This window comes from Pristis pectinata, chromosome 11, assembly GCF_009764475.1.
Source record: "Pristis pectinata isolate sPriPec2 chromosome 11, sPriPec2.1.pri, whole genome shotgun sequence".
Lineage (NCBI taxonomy): Eukaryota > Metazoa > Chordata > Chondrichthyes > Rhinopristiformes > Pristidae > Pristis > Pristis pectinata.
The window spans coordinates 85,485,272-85,508,628 of NC_067415.1; the positions used below are offsets into that span (position 1 = coordinate 85,485,272).

Consider the following 23,357-nt stretch of genomic DNA (forward strand, 5'->3'; position numbering starts at 1 on the left):
GTCTGCTTCAAGCCAACACTATGCGGAACAAGTTTGCCACTGGCAAGTAACGTCATACATGTGTACTGGGGACAGCAAAGCATGTTTACACGTGGTGCTGCTGTTCTTTGGATCTCAGATGTGACAAGTTGAAGAGGGGTATTTATAAAGTATCTCTAATATGGTAAACCAGCCTCAAGTGCGTTATAAAACATTTGACATCAAATGACAAAAAAGGTTTTTAAGGCAGATGAAAAGGTGTTGGTGTTTGCTGCACCCAAATTGGCCACAGCCTTTCCTCCTTCGTCTGGAGTCTGGCTTCCGTGATGATGGAAATATCAAGGAGACCTGAATAGATTGATTAAAAATTGTTCAGTGACATAAATGCGGTAGAAGCAACAGTTGCTATTACCAGAAATAAAAACAGAAAGTGCTGGAACAATCAACAGGTCAGGCTGTAATGAAAATCTTACTTGCAGCAGCATCACAGGCACACAGCATCATATAAGCAGCATTCACAAGAAAAACATAAATTAAATATAAATTATACACAATTTTTACTAGAAACAACACAATTAGAACACAAAATAAACAGAGTCTATTTTAGTTCAAAGTGGTCATGGTGTTGCTGAACTGCAGTGATTAGGGTTTTGCCAGTTGGTTCAAGAACCGAATGGTTTGAAGGGAAGTAGCTGTTCTTGAACCTGGTGGTGTGGGACTTCAGGCTTCTGTACCTCCTGCCCGATGGTAGCTGCGAAAAGATGGCATGACCTGGATGGTGGGGATCTTTGATGACGGATGTTGCTTTCTTGAGGCAGCACCTCTTGTAGATCCTACCAATGGTGGGAAGGGATGTGCCCGTGATGTATTGGGCAGAGCTTCATAATTCAGCATCATAAATGCATAGCAGGTACCAAATAATATTGTAATTCCCTATAAGATATGGATGTTGCTAGACTTTCATTTGGCCAATTGTGGCCATGAATTCTGTTTTTTTTTATTGTGCCATAAGCTTCTTGCTTTAAAATAAGATCCAACCATCTTTTGCACTCATTTTTATGTCATGTAAATAATAACTGGGTTTTCACTCATGCCCTTGAGCAAACAAAACATGCTAAGACGCTCTGCAGAATGTTATCAACAGCATTTGAAACTGAGCCACAGGAACTATTGCATGACTAAATTATATTACATGTCAAAGAAATAGGAGACAGGCTAGGAAGGAATTCCAGTCCTCAGGACTTCATTGACTAGTTGTGTTCATCAGTGGCAGAGGGATTAAGCAGAGATACACGAAGGATCAGAATTAGAGGAAAGCAGAGACCTTGTGGAATTTGAGGACCTGCAATATAAGATCAAAGTTCATAGAATCATAGAACATGGAATAGTACAGCACAATACAGGGCCTTCGGCCCACAGTGTTGTGCCAACCTTTAAACCTCGCCTAAGACTATCTAACCCCTTCCTCCCACATATCCCTCTATTTTAAATTCCTCCATATGCTTATCTAGTAATCTCTTGAATTTGACAATGTACCTGCCTCCACCACCACCCCAGGCAGTACATTCCATGCCCCAACCATTCTCTGGGTAAAAAACCTTCCTCTGATATCTCCCTTGAACTTCCCACCCATTACTTTAAAGCCATGCCCTCTCGTATTGAGCATTGGTGCCCTGAGAAAGAGGCGCTGGCTGTCTACTCTATCTATTCGTCTTAACATTACTGATACACTTGGCAGGGAATTCAGGGGGACGTCCTTTAGTCAGAAAGTAGTGAGATAATGGAACTCAATATCACATGGAGTGGTTGAAGCAAAGAAAACAAAGATTGGCTTGAGGTGAGCCAGGTTAGGCTCAAGTCAAGTGGAGCTTATTGGCATGTGCACAAGTACGGTGAGATACAGGTACAATGAAAAACTTGCTTGCAGCAGTATCACAGGCACATAGGTACAGACAACAGCAGCACAGAGCATAAATAATACGTAAATTATACAAGACAGTGAAGAAACAAAAGACTTTGGAAAACAAGACAGTAGTGCAAAAAACACAACCAGAGACAAGTCCATGGTAGTGCGAGAGGTGGTCCGTAGTGTTCCATCGCTAAGGTAGGGTTAGGGTTGTGCAGGTTGGTTCAAGAACCCAATGGTTGCAGGAAAGTAGCTGTTCCTGAACCTGGTGGTGTGGGACTTCAGGCTTCTGTACCTCCTGCCTGACGACAGCAGCGAGAAGAGGGCATGACCTGGATGGTGGGGATCCTTGATGGTAGATGACTGCTTCTTGAGGCAGCAGCACATGTTGATGCTGTCAGTGGTGGGGAGGGCTGTGCCCACGATGGACCAGGCTGTGTCCACTGCTCTCTGCAGCCTCTTGCATTCTTCTGTGTTGGGTACGGAATAACAAGGTGTACTTATAGGGTGAGATGGTGGAGAGGCAAATGTGTAATATAACACAAAAATGGAACAAATAAGCCAAAATACTGTCTGTACCATCTTTTGCTATGCGGTGGTTTGGGGTTTAGAGCTTATGTAACAGAAGGTATGGCCATCAAAGATGGAATTGTTAAAATTGGGGTTGTACAAGAGACTGGATCGGAGGAATGGAGAGATCTCAGAGGAATGTAACACTGCGTCACAGAGATAGGGAGGGATTAGATTATATTAGTTTATTGTCATATGCCAGGATGTAATGAAATTCCTCGCTCACTTGAAGTTCGCTTTATACATGGTAATAATAAATACAGCAATGAGTGCAAAACAACAGAATGTAGTGCAAACTGAAGTAGTGTAAAAAGAACTGCTAACGTAACTGAGATAACTGAGAGAGGTAGATTTAAGAGTCCAAGAACGTGGCAGTACCACCAGGAAGGGGATGTGAAAGAGGTGGTTGGTTCAAAAGCCCAATAGAAGAAGACTTGGTGTGAGTTAGGATATGGTGCAGAGTGTTGGATGAACTCAAGTAACTCAGCCGTTTAAGCAATCAGTCAAGTTTCCAAAAGCCAAGTTTACAACAGTGAGTGAACCTTATCTTAACTGGAGTGACTTCTTTTGGCATTTCCTTTAAATCACTAATTTCCTGTTTGCTGTGATCTTGACTCATAGTTTATATTAAATCTGGTGTTCCCCATCAGATACTTTGCACGTTTTCAGCTAATGCACCCTGGAGGAGACTGGAAACTAGAAGAAACAGAGCACTGGATGTTTTACTGGGAAAAATTGGGCAAGATTTGGGGAAGATTTGTTGAAGCTTCATTGTCTCCAGTGGAACAGTTTAAAGAGAAATTCTAATCATATTTTGTAGAATACAGGTTTCGAAATTGCTTTATGGAATTTGTTTTGGAATATTAATCTGACATCATAATAAAGGTTAAAGAGGGAAACTTGGTACTAAAGGAAAAGCTGAGAGCTGACCTACCTCACACCATATTTACAGTACAACCCCTTCACTTACTGACCTACACTGGCTCCCAGCTGAGGAAAGTCTCATCATTGTTTACATGTCCTTTCATGGCCACACTCTTGCTAACTCTGTAACCTCCTCCTCCCCCCAAATCTTTCCAAAATCCGTGCATCCATCCAACTCTGCCTTGTTGATCATCCAGAATTTGATCACTCCAGCATTGGCAGGTATTCCTTCAGGTGCTTAGACCATAAGCTTTGGAATTCCCTCTGAAATCTCTCTGCCCATCTACATCTCACTACCCTTTTGAGCTCCTACCTCTTTGACCTAAGCTTTTGGTCATCTGCCGTTGTATCTTCTTTTGCCACATTTAATGGATGATCCTCTTGTGAAGACCTTGGAAGACTTTACCATGTTGAAGATGCTATATAAACACAAGTACCTGCTGTTGTACAAGAGAACTAGATTTTAAATTCAACATCTTGGCATTGGATGCCACTCTGTAAAAGAACATTTTTATTTACGTTGCACCTTTTGCAAGATCAGATCATCCTCAAAGCACTTTACAATAAACGTAAAGTGGTGCATTTCTCAAAGACATGCAAGGCACAGTAGTGTAGTGGTTAACATAACGCTATTACTGCGCCAGCGACCCGGGTTCAATTCCCGCCGCTGTCTGTAAGGAGTTTGTACGTTCTCCCTGTGTCTGCGTGGGTTTCCTCCGGGTGCTCTGGTTTCCTCCCACATTCCAAAGACGTACGGGTTAGAAAGTTGTGGGCATCCTATGTTGGCACCAGAAGTGTGGCGACATTTGCGGGCTGCCCCCAGAACACTCTACGCAAAGACGCATTTTACTGTGTGTTTGGATGTACATGTGACTAATAAAGATCTTATCTTAAGTTAGTAGGTTAATTAGCCACAGAAAATTACTCCTAGTGTAGGAGAGTGGAGTTGAGAAGAATGTGGGGAAACTTTTTAAAAATATGGGATGTGTGTATCAGAATTAGGTTTATCATCACTGACTTATATGTTGCGAAATGTGTTGTTTTGTGGCAGCAGTACAGTACAAGACATAAAATTACTATAAATTACAAAATAAATAAATAGTGCAAAAAATAGGAATAATGGGGTAGTGTTCATGGGTTAATGGACCGTTCATAAATCTGATGGTGGAGGGGAAGAAGCTGTTCCTGAATTATTGAGTGTGGGTCTTCAGGCTCCTGTACCTCCTCCCCGATAGTAGTAATGAGCAGAGGGCATGTCCCGGATGGTGAGGGTCCTTAGTGATGGATGTAGATGAGTTCTTGATCGTCGGTGTGAACTTGGTGGGTCAAAGGGCCCTTCGCTGTATGACTCCATCACATACTTCTGAATAGCAGTCAACATCATAGAAAATACAACAGGCAAAATTATACACAGGAAGCTTCCTTGAGTAGTCGTGTAGCAAATGGCCTTGTTGTCTGTTTTCCTGATGTTGGATAAAGGACAAATATTGGTCAGGACACTGGGAGTAAATCCCATGCACCTCAACTGTTGTACTGTCTGAGATGTGATCTTCCCTTTGGTTCGGATTTCACTACTCTGCACTGACCCATCTAAAGTCACAAGTCAAAGTCAAGTTTATTGTCACATGCACAAGTATACATGTGCACAAGTGCAATGAAAAACTTATCTGCAGCAGCATCACAGGCACATAGCATCAGATAAGCAACATTCACAAAAAATAACACAATTGGAACAAAAAAATTCCATTTTAGTGCAAAGTGATCAAAGTGATCACAGTGTTGCTAAACTGTAGTGATTAAGGTTTTGCCAGTTGGTTCAGGAACCAAATGGTTGAAGGGAAGTAGCTGTTCTTGAACCTGATGGTGTGGGACTTCTGTACCTCCTGCCCGATGGTAGCTGTGAGAAGATGGCATGGCTCAGATGGTGGGGATCTTTGATGATGGATGTTGCCTTCTTGAGGCAGTGCCTCCTGTAGATACTCCCAACAGTGGGGAGGGATGTGCTGTATCTTATCTTCTACTGGAAAATTTGCACATTGCAAAGACGTACGGGTAGGTTAATTTGGGTTTAAAATGGGCAGCACGGACTCGTTGGGCCGGAAGGGCCTGTTACCACGCTGTAAATAAAATTTTTAAAAAAAGCTACTTTGTGCTCAGGCAACCTCCCTCAAGCAAAATTTCTTATTTAAGATGATCAGGTCTTTCTCACTTTTCTGTTTATGGGATCTTGCTATGTACAAGTTAGCCAACACGTTTTCTGCATGACTACAATGCCCACCCTCAAAAATACTTTGTTGTAAAATAATTTGGAGCATAGTGCAAGACTTTCTTTGATAAAGGTCAGATATTCTGCTTCAGGGAAGGATAAATATTGGCTCAGGACATGAGCGTGGTCAGTAATTCTTCATCAGAAGTGGAGAAATGAGAAAACAAACGTACTTTAGGCTGTAGAGAGCAAGAGGGGTGGGGAGAATGAAGGGGCCCCTCACACCCGTTATTGAATTCAACAACTTAAGGTAACTATTTTTTCCTGTTTGCTCCAGAACTGGAAAAGAACAAGTAGGTTTTAAGGTTTTGTAATTAGTTTGCCAACTGCCCCTTTACTTGTTGATGTTTACTCACAGTTGTCACAGTTTTCCTGCCCTTCTTTGGAATATTGAAGTGGGATCTTTTACGTCCACCTCAGAGAACTGATAGGGCCTCAGTTTAATAGCTCGTTCAAGACTGGCACCTCCAGTCGTGAGGCAGTCCTTCATTGGTGAAGCAGTTACATTTCGGAATGCTCAAGAAGCCAGAATTGGAATACTGTAGAGATCTCAGAGGACTGTAGGGCTGGAGGAAATTAAAGAGATAGGAAGTTGTCTCGATGGGGATTGATAGCAAAATGAGAATGTTGAACTACAGATGTTGTTTCACCAGGAGCTGAGTAGGGCAACAAGCATGGAGGGTGATGGGTGAACAATAGTATGAGTTTAGGTGTGGGAAGAAGCCTTTTGGATGACCTGATGTTTGCAGTGAGGGCAAAGTGGGAGGGGGGCAAGAAGTATGTTAGAATAGTCAGACCTTGAGGCAGCGAAGGTACAGATGAGCCTTTGAGATGGTGGCCTTGATAGTGGTGGTGGACACTTTCAGAGCTTCATGGCCCAATACTAATATTGATCACCTTTCCCCTTGAAAAGAATGCAGTTAGCTTGTATTTGGTCTGTTTAATCTGTCTTTTGGTCTCAGTTCAACTTATTCACTGTTATTCCTTTCAGACTTAACTCTGCCAAGACAGGTCACACTCTTGGGCCTATGCTACACTGTCACTACTCATCCAGTGCACATGCCAACCACAAGTATGTACCACGGAGAGCTGTCCTTTATGTGCCTGGAAATGATGAAAGGAAACTCCAGAAGATCCCCAGTCTCCGTGTAGATTGTGCTGTGCTCGACTGTGAAGATGGAGTTGCATTGAACAAAAAGGTACTGTAAAATGTAAATGTACAAATGTGGAAGCATTTTAATGCAGAATATTGTTGTGAACAGTGAGAGTCCAGTTTTCCTTGGAGTTTAGAAGAATAACAGATGCTGACATTGAAATATATTGTGTTCAGATGGTTTGACAGGGTACATGTTATTTCCCAAAGCTGGAGAGGCTAGAATCAGGGGTCTCAAACATGGGATAGTTCAGTCCAGAGCGCTCACCAGGTCAGAAGGGAGAAGCAGAGTTAATAATTCTTCATCAGAACTGGAAAAATGAGGAAACAAATGTGTTTTAGGTTGTAGAGAGTGTGAGAGGTGGAGAGAACGAATAGGATGTCTGTGATAGAGTGGGACCTCTGCAGGTTTTAACGCTTGCATCCAATATTGAATTCAACTTCAGAGATAACTTTTATCCAGTTCATTCCAGAACTGAAAAAGAATGGGAACAAGTGAGTTTTAAGGTATTGTAATTAGTTTGCCCATTGCCTCTTTACTTGTTAATGTTTTCTCATAGTTGTTACAGTTTTCTTCATTATTATCTATGCCACCCGTTCACTTTTCTTCATTCCTACATCACTGGTACCCAACACTGTAGTTTGATCAGACAACTCCAGGATTTCCCCATGGCTCACATGGTAGCCTCGAAGTCAGAGGGGTTTGGGTTTAAGTCACATCCCAGAGCATATAAATCAAGACTGACACTTTAGTGTATACCGAGGGAGTGCTCCAGTGTTGAAGTCACCATCTTTCAAATGAAGTGTTAAACCAAGCCCCATCTTTTCCCAGAGTATATGAAGCATCCCTCAGTTCTAGAGCTGAGGTGTTCTCCCGGATATCAGAGCACTTTAGAAAATTCACATTATAGAAGGAGGTCATTCAGGCTATTGTTTTTGTGTCTGTCAAAAAAAATTTCTCCAGTCCAATCCCACCTTCCAGGATGAGGCCTGTAGCCCTGCAGCTCACTGTTCCTCAAGTACACATCGAAGTACTGTGTAAGTGTGTTGAGGGTTTCAGCTCCTTTCAAGCAGGGAAATCCAGACCCCTACCACACTCTGAGTAAAAAAGCAATTCTTAAGGTCTCGAGAGCCGCACAGCACAGAAACAGGCCCTTCAGCCCACCATGTCCATGCTGTTTATTGTACCTATCACATTTACCTGCATTTCTTCTTCTTCCCAGTTATTTTAATTCTGTACGTCCTGATTTGTGTACGTCCTGTACGTCCTAATTCTGTACGTCCTAATTCTGTACGTCTTGATTTGTGTACCTGATACCTGATTTATGAGGGGTATAGATGAATGCACACAGTCTTTTTCCCAGGGTTGGAGAATCAAGAACTAGAGGGCAAAGGTTTAAAGTAAGAGGGGAGAGATTTAATAGGAACCTGAGGGGCAACTTTTTTCACCCAGAGGGTGGTCAGTGTATGGAACGAGCTGCCAGAGGAAGTGGTTGAGGCAGGTACATTAACATTCAAAAGGTACTTGGACAAGTACATGGATAGGAAAGGTTTAGAGGGATATGGGCCAAATGCAGGCAAATTGGTCTAGCGTAGTTGGGAATCTTGGTCTGCATGGAGCATTTGGGCCAGAGGGCCCGTTTCCTGCTGTATGACTCTATGACTCTAACATCTACTAAATGAAATAAGTGCTTCCTTTTCACTGTCTCATAATTATATGCAGCAACATGTAATCTGATAGGCAGCAGTACCTCGGCCACGATTACTCTCAACGCTGGTGCCCAACAAGGCTGTGTCCTCAGCCCCCTACTTTACTCCATATACACTTGTGACCTCGTGGCCAGATTCTGCTCAAACTCCATCTGCAAGTTTGCAGATGATTACACCGTATTAGGCCGTATCTCAAATAACGATGACTCACAGTACAGGAAGGAGATAGAGAGCCTAGTGACATGGCGTCATGACAACAACATTTCCTTCAATGTAAGCAAAGCAAGCTGGTCATTGACTTCAGGAAGGGGGGCAGTGCACATGCTCCTGTCTACATCAATGGTGCTGAAGTTGAGAAGGTTGAGAGCTTCAAGTTCCCAGGAGTGAACATATAACTGTCCTGGTCCAACCACGTAGATGCCAAGACCAAGAAAGCTCACCAGCGCCTCTACTTCCTCAGGAGGCTAAAGAAATTTGGAATGTCCCCTTTGATCCTCACCAATTTTTATCAATGCACCATAGAAATAATCCTATCTGGATGCATCACAGTTTGGTATGGCAACTGCTCTGCCCATGACCATAAAATACTGCAGAGAGTTGTGGACAGCTCAGCACATCACGGAAACCAGCCTCCCCTCCATGGACTCTGTCTACACTTCTTGCTCTCAGTAAAGCACCCAACATAATCAAAGACCCCACCTACCCTGGACATTCTCTCTTCTCCCCCTTCCCATCAGGCAGAAGATACAAAAGCCTGAAAGCACGTACCACCAGGCTCAAGGACAGCTTCTATCCTGCTGTTATAAGACTATTGAACTGTTCCCAAATACAATAAGATAAACTCTTGACCTCACAATCTACCTCGTATGACCTTGCATGTTATTGTCTGCCTGCACTGCACTTTCTCTGTAACAGTAACACTTTATTCTGCATTCTGTTATTGTTTTCCCTTGTACTACCTCGATGCACTGATGTGATGAAATGATCTGTGTGAATGGTATGCAAGACAAGTTTTTCACTGTACCATGGTCCATGTGACAATAATAATCCAATTCCAACATGTGCGTCCATTAAGTCTCTTCTCATTCTGCTTTGTTCCAAATTAAACAACTCCATCTTAGTCAATCTGTCTTAACTGAAAGTTATCCCTCAATCAACATCACTATTAATTGGTCTGGTTGGTACCATAATGCTGTTTGTGGGAGCTTGCTTGGTGCAAGTTGGTTTGCAAGCTCCCTACATTACAACACTGAATATACTTCATAAAGCACTTCACTGGTCCTGAAATGACAGGAGGACAGATAGAAAAATATCCTTTTTCATAAGTTCTTCGTTCTCTGCCTCACTGTTGCTCTGCACAGTTCCTGCTGCGTGCACTGACGCGATCAGCTTCCAACCATCTGCTCTTCGGTGCCGTCTCCTGCCTCGATCCCAGGTCATTCTGTTGTCTTTCCACTTGACTGACCTTTTGCAACTGAACTGCTTATCAGTGCTGCCATGTGCTAAACAGAGATCGATAGGTTTCTGGGTATTAAGGGAATCTGGGGATCTGGAGTGAGTGCAGGAAAATGGCACTGAGGTAGAAGATCAGCTATGACCTTGATGAACGGTGGAGCAGACGGGAAGGGCCAGATGACCTACTCGTGCTTCTATTTCTTATGTCCGTATATCCTCTCAGGACAACCCAATTCATGCACCGGCATTGCTTTCAAAACTGAAGTCAGCAAGTAATGAATTGTTAACGAGAGGCAGGACTCCATACAGAAAAGTATTGGCCCAAATGGTGCTCATTCTGTCGAGAACCACAGGCAACACCCTCTTCATGGTTCAACTCTTCTCCACCTGCACATCGAACTGTGGGAATCAGAGATGAGCTGGAAGTGAGATGCCAGTACATCTGGCCTCCAGACCCACACTGAGTCCAGGAGTGGGAAATTGGCATGTGCTGAAGACATGGATTAATGCCATTCCCAGTCCCCTCAGCCTTACCTGAGGAATGGCCGGCGTAAATAGCCCAATCCTTTCTTGAATGGGTTCACTGACCTTGAGTAAAAAGATAAGTCGTTTGTTTATTTTTCTTTATTTTACTTTATCTTTCAACCATTCCCTTCAACCATTCGGTTCTTGAACCGATTGGCAAAACCCTAATTCACCACTACAGTTCAGCAACACTATGTCTACTCTGATCACTTTGCACTAAGATGGACTTTGCTTCTTTATTCTAATTGTGTTTTTTCCTTTGTAAAAATTGTGTTTAATTTATGCTTTTCTTGTGAATGCTGCTTATCTGACGCTATGTGCCTGTGATGCTGCTGCAAGTAAGTTTTTCATTGCACCTGTGTGCACACATGTACTTGTGCAGATGACAATAAACTTGACTTTGACTCCTAATGTTCTTAATTGATTTCTAGTACTTTAGGGTATTTTTATTTAAATTTGTTTTTTTTAATTACTTAAGATAATTCAAACCATTTTTGAAGTCTCTGATTATCAGTTATATTTAAAAGTAGTTCAGAATTAGAATCAGAATCAGGTTAAATAGCACTGACATTTGTCATGAAATTTGGTAGTGTTCATGGGTTCATGGACCGTTCAGAAATCTGATGGCGGAGGGGATGAAGCTGTTCCTGAAACATTGAGGGTGCGTCTTCAGGCTCCTGTACCTCCTCCCCGATGGTAGTATCATGAAGAGGGCACATCCTGGATGGTGAGGGTCCTCTGTAATGGATGCCATCAAAACCCTTAGATCCTCATGAGCTGCAGAGGTGACCCAATGGGGCCTCGGGATTCACCATTTGAGGTCTAATGGCTGCTGTTGGCCTGCGGTGTTTCACACTCGTGGAGGAGCAGCTCAATCAGCCCTCTGTAACCAGGTGTGTTTGTAGAATCATAAGAGTTTTACAGCACTGAAGCAGGCCCTTCAGCCCACCATGTCCATGCTGACTTTGCCCATCTAGACTAATCCCATTTGCCTCCATGAGGTCCATACCCTTCTTGACCTTTCCTATTTGAGGGTCTGTCTAATTGTCTCTTCAACATAATGATTGTATTTGACTCCACCACCTATCTTGCAGCACATTCCAGATATCAACCATTCCGTGTAAAAAAAGTTTCCCCTCAGGTCCCCTATAAAACTCCTTCCTCTCATCTTAAACCTCTGGCCTCTTGTTTTTAATATTCCTACCCCGGGAAAGAGATCCTGACTATCTACCTTATCTGGACTTTTCATTTTATATCCCTCTCTCAGGTCACCCCACAGCCTCCTTCACTTCAGGGAAAACATTCCTGCCCATAACAAAGGTCCTTCGATCCAGGCAGCACCCTAGTGAGTCTTCCCTGCACTCTCTCCAGCACAACCACGTCCTTTTAGTGTAGCAATCAGAACTGTACATAATACTCCAAATGCAGTCTAACCAGTGTTTTATAAAGTTGCAACATAATGTGAGATAAGATAAGATGTCTTTATTAGTCACATGTACATTGAAACACACAGTGAAATGCACCTTTTGCGTAGAGTGTTCTGGGGGCAGCCCGCAAGTGTCGCCACGCTTCCGGCGCCAACATAGCATGCCAACAACTTCCTAACCCGTACGTCTTTGGAATGTGGGAGGAAGCCTGAGCACCCGGAGGGAACCCACGCAGACACGGGGAGAACGTACAAACTCCTTACAGACAGTGGCCCGAATTGAACCCGGGTCGCTGGCACTCTTTTATATTCTATGACCCCATGAAGGCAAGCATGCCAACTGCTTTTTCCAGTACCTTATCTACCTGTGTTGTCACTTTCAGGCAATGATTGACTTGAAGCCCAAGGTCCCTCTGTTCATCAACATTCCTTTAATGCCTTATCATTACTGTGTATGCCCCACCCCTAGTTGACTTCCCAAAATGCATTATCTCACACTTGTTGGGATTAAATTCCATCTGCCAAAGCACCGCCCAACTTTCCATCTGGTCAATATCCTTCTGTAGACTTAGACAACCTTCCTCGCTGTACACAGCACCACCAACTTTCATGTCATCTGCAGACTTACTAATCATACCTCCTCCATACACACCCAAGTCATTACCATACATCACAAACAGCAAAGGTCCCAGCACCAATCCCTGCAGCACACCACTGGTCACAGACTTCCAATTAGAAAAGCATCCCTCCACCACCACCCTCTGCCTCCTATCAACAAGCCAATTTTGGATCCAATTAGCCAGTTTACCTTGGATCCCATGTGCCTCAACCTTCTGGACCAGCCTACCACGCTGAGCCTTGTCAAATGCCTTACTGAAGTCCGTAGAAAATGTCCACTGTTACTGCCTTCAATCTTCTCAGTAACCTCCTCAAAAAAACTCAATCAAATTAGTGAGGCAGGATTTTCCCCGCACTGTGCTGTCTATCCCTGATCAGCCCCTGCCTTTCCAAATGTACGTAAATCTCATCCCTTAGGATTTTGTCCAAAAATTCCACAGCACTAACGTAAAGCTCACCGGCCTGTAATTACCTGGTTTATCCCAGCTGCCCTTCTTAAATAAAGGAACAAGTTAACCTCCAGTCTTTTGGCATCTCATCTATGGCTAATGCAAATGCAAAAATCTGCATTGGGCCCACAGCTATCTGTTCCCTTGCTTCCCATGGCAACCTGTGATAGATCTCATCCAGACTGCGGATTTATCAACCCTTATCCATCTCATGACATCTAACACCTCCTTCTTAATATTGACCTGCTCCAGATTATCCGTGTACCCCACCCTGAACTCACTATCTTCCATGTCCTAATCCTCAGTGAATACAGACAAGAAGTATTCATTTAGGACTTCACTCACATCACCTGGCTCTACACACTGATTTCCCTCAGGGGACACACTGTTTCCCTGGCTACCCTCTTGCTCCTGATACGCTTATAGATTGTCTTCGGATTCTCCTTAACCTTACTTGCCAAGGATATTTCATGGCCCCTTTTTGCCCTCCTAAATTCTTTCTTGTTCTCCCCTACACACTCTGTATCTCTCAACGACTATCGCCCAGTAACACTTACATCTACTGTGATGAAGTGCTTTGAGAGGTTGGTCATGGCTAGAATTAACTCCTGCCTGATCAAGGACCTAGACATGCTGCAATTTACCTACCGCCACAACAAGTCTACAGCAGATGCAATCTCACTGGCTCTTCACTCGGCCTTGGAGCATCTGGACAACAGCAAAACATAGATTAGGCTGCTGTTTATTGGTTACAGCTCGGTGTTCAACACTATCATCCCCTCAGTACTAATTAACAAGCTTCTAAACCCGGGCCTCTGCAACTGGATTCTCGACTTCCTTACTGGGAGACCACAGTCAGTGCGGATCAGTAGTCACATCTCCTCCTCGCTGACAATCAACACAGGCGCACCTCAAGGATGTGTGCTTAGCCCACTGCTCTACTTTCTCTACACTCATGACTGTGTGGCTAGGCACAGCTCAAATGCCATCTATAAATTCACTGACGACACCACTGTTGTTGGCAGAATCTCAGGTGGCGATGAGGAGGCGTACAGGAGTGAGATAGATCAGCTGGTTGAGTGGTGTCACAACAACCTCGCACTCAACATCAGCAAGACCAAAGAATTGACTGTGGACTTCAGGAAGGGGAAGTCGGGAGAACACACACCAGTCCTCATTGAGGGGTCAGCGGTGAAAAGGGTGAGCAGCTTCAAGTTCCTGAGCGTCAAGATCTCAGAGGATCTATCTTGGGCCCAACACATTGATGCAATCACGAAGAAGGCACGTCAGCAGCTCTACTTCATTAGGAGTTTGAGGAGATTCAGTATGTCAAGAAAGACTCTTGCAAATTTCTACAGATGGAGAGCATTCTGACTGGTTGCATCACCGCCTGGTATGGAGGCTCCAATGCGCAGGATCGAAAGAGGCTGCAGAGGGTTGTAGACTCAGCCATCTCCATCATAGGCACAACCCTCCCCGCCATCGAGGACATTTTAAAAGGCGGTGCCTCAAGAAGGTGGCATTCATCACCAAGGACCCTCACCATCCGGGACATGCCCTCTTCACGTTACTACCATCGGGGAGGAGGTACAGGAACCTGAAGACCCACACTCAGTGTTTAAGGAGCAGCTTCTTCCCCTCCGCCATCAGATTTCTGAACGGTCCACAAACCCATGAACACTACCTCGTTATTCATCTTTTGCACTATTTATTTATTTTCATAATTTACAGTAATTTTTATGTTTTGCACTGAACTGCTGCTGCAAAACAACAAATTTCACGACATATGTCAGTGATAATAAACCTGATTCTGATTCAAAAGACTCCCTCAATCCCAGTTGCCTTTACTTGCCATATGTTTCTTTTCCTCCTGATCAAATCTTCAATATCCTTTGTCATCCAAGGTTCTCTAATCTTCCCATCTTTGCCTTTCATCCTAATGAGAACATGCTGGTCCTGAACTCTTGCAAACTCTCTGTTAAAAGACTCCCACCTCTCAGTTGTCCTTTTACCTGCAAGCATTGGCTCCCAATCTACTTTCACCAGGTCCTCTCTTACACTATTGAATCAGCCTTCACCCCCCCCCCCCCCCAATTCGAGACCTTAACCTAAGGGCCACCCTGATCTCCTTCCATAGAAACCTTGTAACTTACAGAATTATGGTCATGGATTCCAAAGTGTTCCCCCAAAGACACTTCCACCATCTGCCCAGTTTCATTTCCTAAGGCAAGGTCAAGTACTGCCGTGTCTTTAGTGGGACCCTTTTGGATGCACTTAACAAGTTCTGCCCCTTCTAAGCCCCTTGCATTAAGGCAATCCCAGTCAATATTGGAAAAGTTAAAATCCCCCACTACTTTAACTCTGTTGCTCTTACACCTTCCTGCGCTTTGCTTACATACCTGTTCCCCTAATTCCCACTGACTGTTGGGAGGCTTATAGTGTAATCCCCACAAAGTGATCACCCCTCTCTTATTCCTGTTCTACCCATACGGCCTCACTGGATGATTCCTCCAGGATATCCTCTCCGGGTACTGCCTAATCAGTCGTAAAACTCCACCTCCTCTTTTGCACCCCGCTTTACCACATTTGAAACGTCTGTATCCTGGAACATTAAGCTGCCAGTCTCACCCTTCCCTCAACCACATTCCCATGATGTCAATAACATCATAGTTCTGATCCATGTCCTAAGCTCATCTCCCTTACCTGTGAGGTTCCCGGCTTTCAAGTAAATTCAGTTGAGCCTGCCAGCCCTCTCATGCTCCCTAACCTGCCTCTGTCTGCTCTGCCCACTGGACACGTGATTTATCCTCTACATTTTGCTTCCTACCTGCTGCAGTACTACTATGGCCACTGTTAGTGTGCGGACAGGCACCATTGTTGGTAAGTTTGAGCAGCAAATCCAATCTGGCCCTGTGTCTGTTTGTGAATGCTGATCAAAAAAATGTCAGTGCTATTTTGCATCAACTTGTATTTATATAGCACTTTAACATAATAAACTTGGTGCCGTCAGCTGCCAAATTCCAGATTTTCCCCTCTAAGCCTCTCCTCCTCTCTTTCCCCCTTTAAAATCAAACCTCCTTCTTTGGCCGAGCTTTTGGTCTCCTGCCATACCCCCTTCTGTGTCACGGTGTTAGATTTTGCTCGATAACACTCCTGTGCAGCACCTTGGGATGTTTTACTATGTTAAAGGCAACATATAAATCGTTATTGTTAGTGCAGACTTAGCCCATCTGGTGAGAAAATTCATGTAGCCCATCTGAGTTTAACCATGCAGAAAGACCCTGTGGCCTTTCCATCATGGTTTCCAGCTGTTTATTATAGAATTTCAGTGATATTTTTCTTTCAACTGTTCCACCAAGAGTCAATTTCACATGATGGTTCAAAGGAAGACTGGCATTCCTTTAGCCTCTCTGGACAGCCAAAGCATGTGGGCACTGGTGTGGCAAAGCAGGAAGGGGAGCAACCAATTTAGGCACAGCAAGCTCCCACAAATAGCAGTATGTAAAAGACCAAATAGAATAATACAGCATGGAAACAGGCCCTTCGGCCCAACTCATCCATGCTGACCATGGTGCCCACCAAGCGAGTCCCATTTGCCCGTGTTTGGCCCATATCCCTCTAAACCTTTCCTATCCATGTTCTTTTCCAAATGTCTTTTGATAAGTGTCGTTTGAGCAGTGTCAACCAGTCACTGGAGAGAGCTGAAATAAATAGTGAAAATGCTGGAAACACTCAGCAGGTCAAGCAGCATCTGTGGAGAGTGAGGCAGAGTCAATGTTTCAAGTCAGAGACCCTTGACTGTTTCTCTCTCCACAGATGATGCCTGACCTACTTAGTGTTTGCAGCATTTTCTGTTGTTATTTCCGTTTCGAAGAACTGCCGTTGTTTTTGATTTTCAATTACTGGAGAGATTTCTCCTGCTCTTCCTTAAAATGTTGACATGGGACCCTTATAAAGAAGGCAGGGGAATTAACATCTAACTTTATTTGTTTATGAAGCGTGGGTATACTGGCAAGGCCAATGTTTATTTCCCATCTCTAACCATTCATGGTTCACCACCTTCTTCACCCCCAGTGCTGTTGGGTAGGGGGTTCCAGGACTTAGACCCAGTGATGATGAAGGAGCACCAGTATGTTTCCAGATAATGTTGGCGATGCTGCAGTTGGCATCATTACCTCAGAGTTCCAGCGACTCAGGTTTGATTCCAACCATGGGTGTTGTTGATGTGGTATTTGCCGTGTGGGTTTCAGCCAGGTGCTCCCACTTCCTCCCACATCCCAAACATGTGTAGGTGAGTTAATTGGCTGCCATAAATCACACCTTAGCGTAGGTAGGTGGCAAAAGAATGAGAGGGAAGTTGATGGAAACGTGTGAGAGAGAGAGAGATACAGACAGAGAGAGTTGCAGGAAATAAGAACAGGGGAATAGAACTGATGGGATTTTTCTGATAAGAGTCAGCATGGCACATGGGCCAAATGGCAACACCGTGACACGGTTCACAGAGCCACTGCCTCACCGCTCCATTGACCCAGGTTCAATCCCGACCACCAGCACTGTCTGTGTGGAGTTTGCAGGTTCTCCCTGTGACCGCGTGGGTTTCCCCCGGATGCTCCAGTTTCCTCCCACATCCCAAAGACCTGCGGGTTGGTGGGTTAATTGGGTGCTGTAAATTGCCCCCAGTGTGTGGGTGGGTAATGGAATCTGGGGATGTGAGGCGGCATCATAGCGTAGCGGTTAGTGTGACACTATTACAGCGCCAGCGATCGGGGTTCGATTCCCGTCGCTGTCTGTAAGGAGTTTGTACGTTCTTCCATGTCTGTGTGGGTTTCTTCCAGGTGCTCCGGTTTCCTCCCACATTCCAAGGACATACGGGTAGGTTAATCTGGGTTTAAAAAAATGGGCGGTGCAGACTCATTGGGCCGGAAGGGCCTGTTACCATGCTGTAAAATAAAATTTAAAAAAATAAAGTGGGAATAGTGGGCATTTGATGCTCAGTGCGGACTCACTGAGCTGAAAGGCCTGTTTCCGTGCTGTGTAACTCTATGACTGTTCTCCTGTGTTGGTGGTAAAGGTTTTGTGTTTGGGAAGTGCCATCAGTGGGGCCTGAGTGAATAACTGCGGTGCATTTTGTAGATGGCACACACTGCAGCCACGGTGCATCACTGGTAGACTGAATGAATGATTAGGGTGGAGGATGCAGTGCCAGTAGAGCAGAATGGTCTGAGCTTCTTGAGCATTGTAGGCGTTGCACTCATCCAGGCAAGTGGAGGCTATTCTATCACAGTCCTGTTTTCTGCTTGTGGAAACTGGAAGAGTTTTGGCTGGTCAGGAGGTGAGTCAAAGTCCAGTTTATTGTCAGATGCACAAGTCCATGTATGCACAGGTGCAATGAAAAACTTACTTGCAGCAGCATCACAGGCACATAGCATCAGATAAGCAGCATTCACAACAACAACAGAAATCAAACATAAATTATACAGCATAAATTATACACAATTTTTACAAGAAAGAACAGTTAGAACATAAAAAACAGAAGTCCATTTTAGTGCAAAGTGGTCATAGTGTTGCTGTACTGAGGTAGTGTTAAGGGTTTTGCCGGTCAGTTCAAGAACCAAATGGTTGAAGTGAAGTAGCTGTTCTTGAACCTAGCAGTGTGGGACTTGAGGCTTCTGTACCTCCTGCCCAATGGTAGCTGCAAGAAGGTGGCACGGCCCCGGATGGTGGGGATCTTTGATGATGGATTGTGCCTTCTTGAGGCAGCACTTCCTGTAGATACTACCGATGGTGGGGAGGGATGTGCCTGTGATGTATTGGGCAGAGTCCACTACTCTCTGTGGTCATTCCTTGACATCATGTGGAGTGAACTGTTATTGCCTGAGAAGTGATTTGTGTAATAGTGTTAACCTCAGGAGGGATCTGATCATCACTCAGCACTTCTGGCTGAACAGTGGTTGCAAATGCTTCAGCTTTCTTTTTGGCAGAAGTTCTGGACTCCGCCGTTGTTGAGGTTTTGGCAATTCCTCAAGCGTCCTACTCCCATTGGCTGAATTGTCGACCACCAATCATGATTGGATGATGCAGGACTTGCTGTGATCCCATGGTTTCACGATCACTTGTCTCTGTTTATTGCACACCTCTTTTGCTGGCTAACATGCCTACTGCCCTGTCTTGCACCTTTACCAGATTGGGACCTCATTTTTCAGTACAGCAAGAGCTGCTCTTATCATACCTTTCTACCCTCCATCACGGACACAACCCTCCCCATCATCGAGGACATCTTCAAGAGGTGATGCCTCAAGAAGGTGGCATCCATCATTAAGGACCAACTATTAAGGTACAACATTATGGGCCGAAGGGCCTGTTCTGTGTTGTACTGTTCTATGTTCTATGACCCTCACCACCTGGGACATGCCCTCTTCTCGTTACTACCATCGGGGAGGAGGTACAGGAGACTGAAGACCCACACTCAATGTTTCAGGAACAGCTTCTTCCCCTCCGCCATCAGATTTCTGAATGATCCATGAACCTTGTTATTCCTTTTTTGCACTACTTAGGGTTTGCATGTTCTCTATCAGCTCACCCCTCAATCTCCTACATTCCAGGAAAGAAAGTCCTAATCTACTCAACCTCTCCCTGGAACTCAGGCCCCCAAGTCCAGGCAACCTCCTGTTAAATCTTTTCTGCACTTTCTAGTTTAATAACATCTTTCCTGTAATGGGGTGGCCAAAACTGTACATAATACTCCAAGCGAGACCTCGCCAACATCTTATATACAGTATCTGCAACATAACTTCCCAACTCCTATACTCAGTGCCCTGACTGATGAAGGCCAGTGTGCCAAGTGCCTTTTTCACCACTCCATCTACCTGTGGCGCCACTTTCAGTGAACTATGCACTTACATTCCTAGGTCCCTCTGTTCCATAACATTCCCCAGGGCCCTACCATTCACTGTATATGTCCTGCCTGGTTTGATCTCCCAAAATGCAATACCTCACATTTATCTGGATTGAAAGCCATTCGCCAATCCTCAGCCCACATACCCAGCTGATCAAGATCCCCCTGTGATTTTTCATAACCTTTACACTACTCCTGAGCTACCATCATTTCGTGTCCTCGTCTTGACCTTCTCTCTGTAACCATGACGTTAAATATCTCTATCTAATTTCTGCAGGATTTTGAGGAGAATAACCCCAGATTCTCTTGTTTTCTGTCTTTTCCGGTGCTGATGAAGGGTCCCAGGCCTAAAATGGGAACTGTTTCTCCTTCCCCAGATGCTACCTGGCTTGCAGGGTATTTCCAGTGTTTTCTGTTTTTATTTCATTTTCCCCACTCCATCCACATAATTAACATCCCTCATTTGTGGATCAGTTTGGTAAATCTCTTCTGCGCTTTCTTCAAAGCCTTAATATTGTGATGCCCAAGACTGGAGACAACAATCCAGTTGTGGCTGAAGAAGAGTTCTATAGAAGTTCATCATGTCTTCCTGGCTCTGGTGTTCTCTAAAGTCCAGGATCCTGCATGCTTTTTAACCACATTCAATAAACCACATACATCTACCCCAGATCCCTCTGCTCTTGTACCCCTTTAGATTTGTCCTCTATTTTATATTGTCTCTTCTCATTCTTCCTACCAAACGATAGCACTTGACATTTCTCAGCATTCAATTACTTCTGCCAACTATCTGCCCACCCCACTAGCCTGTCTATATCTGCTTGGTCTACTATTATCCTTCTCATTAGCTCACCATGTATCTATGTTTAGTGCCATCTGAAATATGGAAATCCTGCCTCATGTACCTTAATACAGCCTGCCCTGGGTAACAATTGGCTTCCATTCTTACAGACGTCCATAAGTCGATTTTGTCCATAAATCAGACAATACACAAAAATCACTTAATATGGTGACCATACCTCCACAGTATTGTAATGAATGGCATCAAAAGCTGAGAAGAAAGAAGAATTACTAAATGTGGAGAGAGAGAGAGAGAGAGAGAGAGAGAGAGAGTAAACCAGTTCTGTCATTTGTAGGTGTGAACTTTGTACAGACATTGGACTTCTGAATTTAATAATATCATGGGAGGATGTCCATAAGTCGGGCATTTGTAACCTAGGGATGACCTGTATGTATCAAGGAAAACAGTGGCCTTAGTTGAAGTTTTCATTTGGGAAATACTGCAGCAGTTAGTGCGGGTGCCTAACAGGGCTAGAGGCCTGTGTGACATTTTTATGTTCTCCCTGTGTCAGTGTGGGTTTCTTCATGGTGCTCTGGTTCCCTCCCACATCCAAAGATGTGCTGGTAGGTTAAATGGCTTCTGTAGATCACCCCGGAAAATTGCAAAAGAATCAAAGGAAAATTGATGGGTGTGTGAGAGGGAATTAAGTTTCAGAGGTACATGGAAGATATGGAGAGGGGGATTGGAACTGATGGGATCACTCTGCTGGAGTCAATGGGCCGAATGGCTCCTTCTGTGTCAGAGTAAGTAAATGGCAGAGTCAACTGTCAGACAGCAGCCGCCTCAGAACTCAGGACCACATTACTGTGAATTAATCACTAAATTATGGGATCAAGCTGTGTTCTGTCTTCCTACCAATGCACTCCTATTTGAAGAACTGAAATATTGTTGAATCACGTGACATGTTTAATATTCATTGATCAAACTAAAGCCTTAGTCATCTTGTTTAGTAATAATGATATTAACAATTTCTCTTTATTGTGTGTTGAGGGAGGACATACACCATTGTACTTTGTACTTTCAAAACGAGCCTCAGACTCCCCTTGCTTTTCCCTGGTTGTACCCATGCTCCTTGAAGTTTCTGCATTCTGTCCGTCTTATCCTTTCTGACAGCAGAATAGATGCTGGACTAATCCCTGGAAGTTTGGAACTAATGAACTAACTGCTGAGTTGCTGCCACAGAGCTCGGTCCCAAACTGTACTGTACTTCACACACGATTTATTCTCCAGATGGTGCGACTGTGCCGCCCTGCCGTGAGGAACCATCACTTCCACTGGAGTGTGAAAGTGGACGGATGTTGTTTCCTTTGCAGTTCTGATAACTCGGGGACTAGGAACACACGAGGCTGATTGGTTGCTGCTGATTTATTTTTTGGTTTCCTTCCCTCATTTGCCTGCGCGCGAGTTTTCACCTTTAATGTTTACGCTGCCTTGTGCAGGCACCATTGCAGGCTTCCTTCAAAGTCAGCATGTGCCTTATTCTGCTCCAAGTGTTTGTTATTACATGATAGCGGAAATCATAACATCTCTTTGGCTTTTCACATCATAGCACAATAGCATATTTATTAGCCACTGGTCCTCCTGTGCTGTTAGATGGTGTGGGACAGAATTAAAAATTGAATTTCACAGCGATGGTGTAGGTTTGCATTGTTGTAAGCTGAAATCAGAGGTAAGAGTGGAAGGCACACCGATGCTATTTACAGACCATTGTTTCACTCAGCTTTACCCAGAGAGCATTGATTATTGGGAATTTAACACACTAATCATTAACATCATTCAGAAGCACTACTTAGTTTTAGATTTGTAGAATGATGCAGCACAGAAGGCCACTTGACTCATCGTGACTTCACCAGACCTTTCAGTGAAAGGTTGACAAAAATTTCAGAACCCCCCCCCCCCCCCCATCAATTCTGCATTCTGGCAAAGGGTCCCATCCAGCCAAAGACCAGTTTGTGAAGCAGAAACAATTGATGAAAAACATTAGGTTTTGCATTTGAAGTTGTCTTCAGAGAAGCACAATTTTACGCTCAATTGCTGAGAAATTTGGGGAGCTGCTTTTAGTTTCTTCATTTAAAAGTAAGCTTTCCTTGGATAGCTTGGTCCTCCTTTCTAACTGCAACCTATAGATTGTTCAGAGGACGGCAACAGATTGTTTCACTGTGGGAATAATATCAGCTGCTTTGGGTGTCTATAACCAGTAATGATGAAAATGTCCATGTGGCTAACTATCAGGATCATTTCTAATAACGATGACCATTTGAGATTAGCCACAATAATTCAACTTGGAACATTTTCAGCTGCTGTGCATCAATGTTACTGTCAGGTCTCATTAGAAGCTTTGAGACTGATGGGAGTTTCAAATCTATTTATTGACATGTTTTTTTAAACTCATTTTTGGTATGACAGCATCACTCTCAAAGCCACATTTAATGCCTATTCCCAAATGCGCCTGAGATGATGATGGTCCACTGCTATCAAGCCACTGCAGTCTGTGATGAAGGTGCTCCCACGTGTTGTTGGGCAGGCAATTGCAGTTTTTATTCCCATCAACACTGGAGGAACAGTGATATAGTTCCAAGACAGGATGGACCTGGAGAGTCTCTGCAAGTGGTGGTGTTCCCGTATGTCTGTTGCCCTTGTCCT

General features: G+C 44.1%; 1 protein-coding gene across 4 annotated transcripts in view; it reads left to right on the top strand.

Annotated features, from left to right (window-relative positions):
• The window catches only part of clybl (citrate lyase beta like), a 123,875-nt gene that overhangs the window by 81,516 nt on the left and 19,002 nt on the right, over positions 1-23,357 (top strand). For all 4 annotated transcript variants that reach the window (XM_052026730.1, XM_052026731.1, XM_052026732.1 and 1 more), the window contains one exon: positions 6,637-6,844. In XM_052026730.1, the coding sequence (XP_051882690.1) occupies positions 6,637-6,844 (208 nt within the window). The remainder of the gene's footprint in view (positions 1-6,636; positions 6,845-23,357) is intronic.